General features: G+C 34.5%; 1 protein-coding gene across 1 annotated transcript; it reads right to left on the bottom strand.

The window, feature by feature from the left end:
- Nucleotides 1-419: 419 nt before the first annotated feature.
- On the bottom strand, nt 420-6,284 carry nme6 (NME/NM23 nucleoside diphosphate kinase 6). The gene is made up of 5 exons (XM_016277419.1): nt 5,856-6,284; nt 4,620-4,719; nt 4,155-4,194; nt 1,720-1,880; nt 420-800 (listed from the first exon to the last, which is right to left on the bottom strand). The coding sequence occupies exons 1-5, from the start codon at nt 5,967-5,969 to the stop codon at nt 652-654; spliced, it is 564 nt and encodes a 187-aa protein (XP_016132905.1). The 5' UTR covers nt 5,970-6,284; the 3' UTR covers nt 420-651.
- Nucleotides 6,285-9,493: the final 3,209 nt, after the last annotated feature.

The following is a 9,493-nucleotide window of genomic DNA, read 5'->3' as shown; positions in this document are numbered from 1 at the left end:
AATGAACTGAAGTAATAATGAATAACAATAAATTGACATTCACTTAAAAATTTATTTTTCATTGTTAGTTCCTGTTACCTAACGCAATAACTAATGTTAATTCATTGAACCTTAATGTAAAATGTTAATTTAATCTAAAGAATAATGTGGTTGACAGTAAATTTGAAAATTATTTTTGTTTCTCAAAGGAATTCTAATAAAATTGAAATCAAATCCCCCCAGTTTTAAGACATCTTAAAAGTGTCGAATGGACATTGAACAATCATTATAAAATGTACAAATTTTCCTAAATGGAAAGGAATGCGGTTTCTAAAACCTCTTAATATAGTTTTAATCCCTAGTTACCCCCTTTGCATTCCAACTATATTCTGTTAGTATATCATAACATAAAAGACCTCTGCTTAGAGTTTGCTACGTTGAGGAAAACATTTATTGACCTCTACTACAAATATAGAACAAATATTAATTTATACATACAAATAAAATACATACAAATGAATATAATCGTGTTGGCAGAGCTGTGGTAGAGATATTTTGTGGTCGCAAAAGAGTAACATGGCAATGCAGAGAAAACATCAAATGCTGAAACATCTGGTGAAAGTCACATTCATGTACTGTAGCACTGTAAAAGCACCATCAGACCAGTGATCATCATGTGTCCTGGAGAGTATGAATTTGTCTCTCCTCATTATATTTAGCAAGTCCCAATCTAAAACATGGCTCTTTCCTCAACATCCACTCATCTGCATTGAATTCTGGAAAGAAACATGAAATCTCTCTCTTGGCAGATTCAACTGAATCTGAAAGAAAGAAAATTAGAAAATGCTGAAACTTTAGAATAGAAGAATTTTTTCCCCCCATTTAAAATAGTTAAGAAATTAGTCTTTATTTTATCAAATCAGTGTTATGGTCTAGGATTTATTTAGAGTTTAAAAACAAACACTCATTAGGCATTTTCTAGAGAGGTTATTAACCGTTTTGATATTTAGTTGATCTAGTCTATTTAGCTAGTTAAAGGAACAGTTGACTCAAATATGAAAATTTGCTGAAAGAGTACTCATACTTAGGCCATCCAAGATGTAGATGAGTTTGTTTCTTCATCAGAACAGATTTGGATAAACGTAGCGTTACATCACTCGCTCACCAATGGATCCTCTGCAGTGAATGGGTGCCGTCAGAATGAGAGTCCAAACAGCTGATTAAAACATCACAAGTAATCAACACAAGTACATCAATTAACATCTCAAGAAGTGAGAAACTGCATGTTTGTAAGAAACAAATCTATTATTAAGATGTTTTGAACTTTAAACCGTTGCTTCCGTACTGGAGGAAGTGTTATTATGGTTAGAGAACTTGCATTTTGTCCAGAAGCAAGTGTTTAAAGTTAAAACGCCTTAATGATGGATTTGTTTTTTTACAAACATGTAGCTTTTTACTTCACAAGATGTTAATTGATTAACTGAAGTCATGTGGAGTGCTTGTGGATTACTGTGATGTTTTTATCAGCTGTTTGGACTCTCATTTTGATGGCACCCATTCACTGCACAGGATCCATTGGTGAGCAAGTGAACTAATGCTCAATTTCTCCAAATCTGTTGTGATGAAGAAGCAAACTGATCTATATCTTGGATGGCCTGAGGATGAGTACAGTTTTAGCAAATTTTCATTTTAGGCTGAACTATTTCTTTAACTGTTCGGTTTTTAAAAGTGTTACTCCACCTGAACCATGAGTAGTGTTTCTGGTGTCAGTCAGCCCATATTGGCCACGCAGGGTGTCTGATGAAGTGAAGCGAGCTCTAAACACTTTTGTTGGACCCATCATTCCCCTCCAGTGAGTGATAGCATCTTCCCTGGCTAGGATGTACGCTCTCATTGGGCCACTGTTGTGGGAATACAAGTAAACAGCAGGATTACACGGGAAGCTGTGACAACCTTGTGTTCGCTTAGATGGATAAACAGAATTGAATCCAAAAGAAAAATTAGATTTTTTTTTTCCATTTATGACGTTAATAGTACAAACAAGCCTAGTCGCAAAAGATGAGCAGTACTGCCTTAGTGGCACTGCTGAAACACATATGGAACTAAAAGCTTAGGAATAATAAGCTGCTTATTTTTAAATGACTCTGACGTAGGCTAAAAGACACAGGTCAGTTCGAGCGCTGCGCTAATGTTTTATCTTTCACACACAAAGACATGTTCTGGGGACAGGGTGCCATGGTAACATCGTCCTCACTGTCTAAACTTGATCAACCGCTACATTAACAACCAGCATTGATGTCCCTCTCCACAGATGAGACACCATATATCTGCATTAATTATTCCTTTCGAGAGGAAGTGCAGTGGTACAGCATCTGTAGTTTCACATTAATTTAAAATACACTACCACTTAAAAGTTTTGTGTCAGTAACATTTTTTAATGTTAGTCTTGCTCACCAAGGCTGCATTTATAAAAAAAAAAATACAGTAATATTGTAAAATATTATTACAGTTTTCTCTTTTCATAATTTTAAAATGTAATTTATTTCTGCGATGGAACAGCTGAATTTTCAGCAGCCCATTACTCTTCAGTGTCACATGATCAGAACTTAATCTTACAGACCCCAAAGTTTTGAATGCTATTAATATTAAAGTAGAACAAAAAGCTAAATAAAGTGCATCCATTCTTTCTGAATGCAGTGATTTAACTGCCTTTGATGAATAGTGTCTGTGAACCTGTAGGATAATCAGCTCAGAGGGTAATTTGAGGAAAAGCTGTTGTCAAGACTCGTGAAGCTACAAGGGGTTACATGGTTAACCTTTGACTTCCATAAATGTATGTCCAGTCAAATAACACAGTTTCAAGAATTTCTACAGCAGTTGTTCCTCCTCCTGGTACCATGAACTGGTTTTACCAGGAACATTATCAGGAAATAGATGAAATGTTAACAATGTACACACATAATGAATTCTCAACGTCTGAAGCCACATGCAACTGAAAAGATGAAACAGGAGGATTGAATAGAAATAGTCACTATTCACACAAAACTATGACCCATAAACAACTGAAGATCTGAACCAACCAAATCATGCAAGAATGTTGTAGTAACAGGGTTATTATAGAACCTAAACCTAAAAGCATAAAAACATTTTGTTACCTGAAATAAAATTTTTTGGATGAAATAAACTACACATTAACTGAAATAAATATAAATATATTATATATTATTATATATATAAACAGTCATGGTCAGAATTATTGTCACCCTTGGTAAATATGATCAAAGGAGGCTGTGAAAATAAATCTGCATTGTTAATCCTTTTGATCTTTTATTTAAAAAAATTCACAAATATCTAACCTTTCATTGAACTAAAACAATTGAAAATGGGGGAAAATCTCATTATGAAATAAATGTTTTTCTCAAATACACGTTGGACACAATTATTGGCACCCCTCAAGATGGGTTTGGTGCACACAGGGATAAAAAGTACCCCATGTTTACAATGAAATATACTGCTGTGTTTTTAATGTTGTGGGCCTATATTTCTGCTGGAGGTCCTGGACATCTTGTTTAGACACATGGCATCTTTGATTCTATCAAATACCAACAGATAAAAAATCAAAAAGTGACTGACTCTGTTAGAAATCTTATAATGGGTCATGTTTGGATCTTCCAGCTGCTGTTATTATGCCAAATGGAGGTTTCAAAAAGCATTGAATAAAAGGGTGCCATTAATTGTGTCCAATGTTTATTAGAGAAAAACTTTTATGTCGTAATGATATTTCCCCCCCATTTTAAATTCTTATTCTCCAATGAAAGGTTAGATTTATGTGAATTTTTTAAATAAAAGATCAAAATGATTAACAATGCAGATTTATTTTCACAGCCTTCTTTGTTCATATTTACCAAGGGTGCCAATAATTCTGACAACGACTGTATATATTAGATCAATAGTCAGTAGACAGATCAATAGCTTACAGCTTCAAATTATTTAATTAATACATACAAATATATGACCACAATTCTGTATATAAAAAAAATACATGTGCATATAAACCTGCTACTGGCTCCTTTGCAGAGCCGCCATATGAAATTTGTACTTTTTTTTTTAAAACAAAAACATTAATAGTCTAAACACTTTTTATGATTTGTGGGGAAATGACAATAAACATTTACCTTGACATGAATTCAACTAGTCTTTGATAGAAAAAACGTCCTGTAAAAATAAAAACAGTCAGGGATTATAACCAAAAATAAACCGTCGCATATCTTTTAATCAATTTATTCACTAGAAATAAGCCAACGAGGGTGATGAGGTTTAAGCAGCAGATTTTTGTTGCAATCTGTTAATATGGTCTGAAAAGGCTTGCATATATAATACAGACATGAATGCGAGGCAGCTGCTTTTCTTTGGATGCAGGATATGATAAGATGGGAGTGAGTAACATGTTTTCTCTCCACATGCTGTGTCAACATTATAACTCCAGGTTGTGTGAAGCCTTTACTTTGACTCACCCTGTTTAAAATCACACATCACACTGACACCCACCCACACATGTACTTGTACCATTCAATCTGTTACAAACACAGACCTCTTTCATTCATGCAGTGGATATTAAAGGAAGAAAGATTCTTTTCTACCTGCATGTTCAGCATAAAACCTTTCAGACTCTTCTGTTCTCCACGTCAGATCCTTCTTTCGGACTATAATGAAGTTTTCGAGAATCTTCTTATGAAGAGCCTGAAATTAAAAGAAATATTATATTCAAATGTTTCCTATGCTCATCTGCATCTCTTAAAACCGAAACTTATTGTCAGTAAAAATGTGTTGCTATGCTAATGGAAGCCTCTTGCAGTTTTGCTGTAGGTTTCTTTTCATTTCATGTTTGCCCTCAGCAACAAGATGACAAAGGGTTATATTAGAGTTTTAATCTCCAAAAAGAACAAGGTTATAGACTGAGTGATGAAAGTACAAACATTACATTTAAAATGTAAAATGGCTTCAGTTCTCAAACCATGTTGCATGAGGAAATTGTTGCTAATTAAAGGCACCTTTATCTCTTTGAGGCGACAGACAGCAGAAATTAAATCAGGCAAGAGGCTTGCTCATTTTAATAATATATATTTTTTATTATTATTTTATAATTTTTTATAGCCAGGTAAGTAACTATATGGAGTAAGCCAGAGATCCCTAAACGTTTTTGTCAGCTAAACCCCTTTTACCTAAAAATCTTTACTGGAAGTACTGAAACTTGTTGATTTATATCAATACTTCTTATAATATTTTAATTTAATAATTATTTAATTCTTTCAATAATTATTAATTAAAATCTAAATGGTGTCCTTCTTTACTCACCCTCATGTCTCAAACTGAATTCTACCATGGAACATAAAAAGATATTTTAAGAAATGTCTGTCTCTTTTTTTTTTTTTTGTCCATATAATGGCAGCCAATGGTCGACAAAACTGAAACATTCTTATTGTATTTCGCGGGTGGAAAAAGGTCATAAAGGTTTGAAACTACCTTTAATTAAATAATAACAGCATTTTCATTTTTGGGTGATCTACCCCTTTAAGAATCTGCTTTCCATGCATAAACTAATACAACTGCTACAAAATAGCAAAAATAAATCAGCTCTCAGAGAAAACACACATTTATGTAGTAATTTGGCTATGCCAAAATCCCATAGTTACAAAGATATTGCCTTTTAACAACAAGTCACAGCCCCACCACTGAACTTAATTTGCTAATGTCAAGGGGGACTCAAAAATAGTGTATCCACGTGATGTGTATGTAATGTAGACTCCACGTACTTTTTTGAATTTTTCTTTTAATCATGTTTACATTTAGACAGGTGCAGGACAGTGTGATCTCACCTCCAGAATGAGCGGATGGGCCACAGCATCTGGTTTGACGACCGCAAGGGTGAGCTGCAGTGCCTTCACACACCGCATGCCTGCAATGCCGCCTTCTAACGTTACTAAAAGCATTAATTGTCTTATATTTCCTCGTGATTTGGCTCCGGCTCCATCTGGTCAGTATTTAAACGTTAACCAGCAGACCTAAACACACATGAATGCTCGTGAACATTTCACAGCTGCAGATAACATCATCAATGCGTGGAGCATCGAGATAAATAAATCAATACAATGTAGGCGATCGACCGAAAAGAACTTTCGATAGTTCAGCTGGTGTTTAAATTGGTTTTCAAATTGATATCTCATGAAGAATACAGCTTGATTTCTAAACTGAGCGTGCTCCGTGCTGTCGGTTGTGTGGGCGCCGCCATCTTGCCCGGTAGTAAACAGGAAGTTACAGAGCGCGCAAGTCTCATCAAAATCCTACTATTTCTATCAACCTTGGCTGATATTCAGCTGCTTTGTTGTCAGTAATTCTACAAATAGCCAACACAATGGCTGATAATCGTTTTTAACAAAACAAACTGAACCTCGAATAAAAAGCTTATAATCTATGTGTTTAAACACATTTTAATAGAGGGATCAAATGCACTTTTCTTGTTTTAGTGATACAAAATATAGGCTATTATGTTTGATAAAATACATAATGTATAAAACAACCAATTTCCTAGCAATACTATGGAAAACTTTCAATAAAATACAGAAAATAATTTAAAGTTACAGATATTGTCCAATGTGACAACTTGCCTTAGGCAATAAGAATGACCTTTAAGAATAGAAAAGACATTTGATGAGTTTTTTTTTTTAGTTAAGCTGACAGAAGCAGATGTGACCTATGACCTGTGACCTGCGCTGACATCACATCTTTGGAAAAGTCATGTGACAATAAAAATTGTAAAACAGCAGCCTTGTAAACTGCAGTAAAAGCAATTTAGGTTGTTTCAAAGATTGTTAATATCTTTAAAGAATGTTTTTAAGTTGATGATGCTCAATAAAAATATAAATAATTATATTCGGTACTATATAATTCATGTTTACTTTTGTGAGTTTGTCTTTAGGTGCATGTGAAGGATCAGACATCAAACATGTAATGATTGCTTCAGACACCCCTGAAACCCAGAATAATGATGCAGTAACAAAAATGCACACCATTTGATAACTTACTGTGATTTATTTTCTTAACACTGATGTGACACCACAATCACAGTATTTTATTTTTTATTGTTGCATGCCTCAGCTTCAGGCTGCAGTGAATTGTCTTGAATGTAGACTAATTGATTTTCACACACCTGTAATCCTTTGTTCATTTGTCTGTCGGTGTGATTATGTCAGTTTTGACCTAGTTACCCCAACCTTACCCTGACCACCAATGCTCACACGTTCATTCATTGGGAACCCCCACTTTTCAGTGAGATTGCTGACACCACTTGAACCAACACACATCTCATTTTGACACCCTGCCTGTTTCATGTGGGTCTTTAAAGGAGTGACAGGATGGGGTCAGAGGTGCATTTCCTGCTATATGACCATTTGGTCTGCTGTTTAATAATATCTAGCCTTCATTTACTAAAACTGTAGCTTACTTGTGCCTGAAAAAAATACACTAGAAAGTGTTTAACATCCAGTCAGAGATTTGATCATTCACAGCAAATCACAGAAATGCTTCTCACATGAAATGTGATAATGAATTACCACTAGAAACATATCATACAAAATGATTTATCTTTATTTAAAGGGTCATTTTGAGCATCTTTGCAGGGCAGGGAATAAGCTGTTTACCTCTCAGTTGCTAGCACCTGTTTTGACATCTACTGAAATGCAAGTGTCCTTTGACCTTTTCTATTCCCATCCTTCAGAGCGCAGCACCAGACTCTCACAGACAGCTGTGTCAACCTCAGCAGGAGCAACTGTCATACCTAAGGAAGGACATCACTTTTAAAGCTGAAGAATTATAGTGTGCCTTAACCAGCTCTTTAAATGTGTGTTGATGACTTTCACATTACACAATAAATGGCATGTCTATCATACACACTGACACACACACATTTGTAATGGTGTAATGGTTTTTATACTGTACAAATTATATTTTCTATCCCCTTATCCTAAACCTACCACTCACAGGAAACTTTCTGAATTTTTAGATTTTCAAAACACTTTGAAAATTGTGTTTTGAACACAACTTGTTTCCTCATGGGGACCTAAAAATGTCCCCACAAGGTCAAAATTTTCTGGTATTACTATCCATGTGGGGACATTTGGTCCCCATAACATACTAGTGAATACCAGTACACACACACATACTCACGCATTCACAAAACTGCATTTCTGTCATCATTTACCCATTCCAAAAATTTATGAATTAATTTCTTCTTCATTACAAGAAATTCGGTGGAAGAAGATATTTTGATGAATATTTGAAGTGTTTCATTGTCCATACAATGAAAGTCATTGTGACCCCATTGACTTTCAGTGTGTACTCGGGGGAGAAAAAAAACATAGAGATATAAAGAGAGATATTTTCATAATGTTTTCTTTTATGTTCGACAGAAGAAAGACAGTCATGCACATTGGGGCAACATGAGGGTGAGTAAAAGTTCATAGAATATTCATTTTTGAATGAACTATCTTTATAAGTATGCAAATTTGATCGTCTTCCTTTGAATGAAACTGCATTTATATTTTCCCAGTTGCTCTAAAATATCCCTGTGTCTCTTTTAAACATCATATTTGTCATTAATCTAAAACATGACTTTACTTTTTAAACAGATAATATTCCAGTTCTTTAAGAAACCCAGTCATTTATGAATTATGACAATCTGCAAAACAGAACACAAGGACCCACATTACATTTATTCATATGGCAGATGATTTTATCCAAAGCAACTTACATTGCATTCAAGGTATTACATTTTTGATCAGTTCTTGCTTTCCCTGGGAACTGAACCAATGTCCTTGCTGTTGCTTGCGCCATGCTTTATTGTTTGAGCATTGACCTTGGCTTTTGCATATTAAGTGTCTTTTATTACTAGATTTAGATTAATGATTTGATACCATGCATTTCTTCTGTAAATATATGTTTTGACATTGTACATATATTTAAAAAAAAATATCCTCATCTAATTACGTCTATAATTACACTGTTGACCTTTTTTCTACTCCTTAACCCATTCTTAAACCTTCATACCACCAGTCCTGTTCATAACCTTATCCCACCTCAATAACAGCAAAAGTGTTTTACTTTTTTTTTTTACTGCAATGCAACATAAAAACAGTATTGTAACAATTAGTTAAGTGCACATGTGTTTAAAACACCTAATATGAATTGGGACTATCTAGAGCCCTAAGAAATCTGTGCTTAAATCATTAACAAGCTCCATTCAACACAACAACCACAATATCATTGTTTCTGTGCTATGGAGTAGAAATGTAAAAAAAAAAAAAAGATTATAGCTAGCTACTTCAAGTCCTGTGCTGTGCATCTGTGTCCTGGGAATCAGCTGTTTGAATTGCACTGCCTGAAAAATTATATGCCAGCCTCCGGAAAAAGAGAGAGCTATATGACCTCTTAGAATAAACTGGGATGCTGCTGGCCAAAT

The sequence above is a fragment of the Sinocyclocheilus grahami genome, unplaced genomic scaffold (genome assembly GCF_001515645.1).
Source record: "Sinocyclocheilus grahami isolate Dianchi unplaced genomic scaffold, SAMN03320097.WGS_v1.1 scaffold111.1, whole genome shotgun sequence".
Taxonomy (NCBI): Eukaryota; Metazoa; Chordata; class Actinopteri; order Cypriniformes; family Cyprinidae; genus Sinocyclocheilus; species Sinocyclocheilus grahami.
This window is presented reverse-complemented; position numbering and strand designations above follow the sequence as displayed.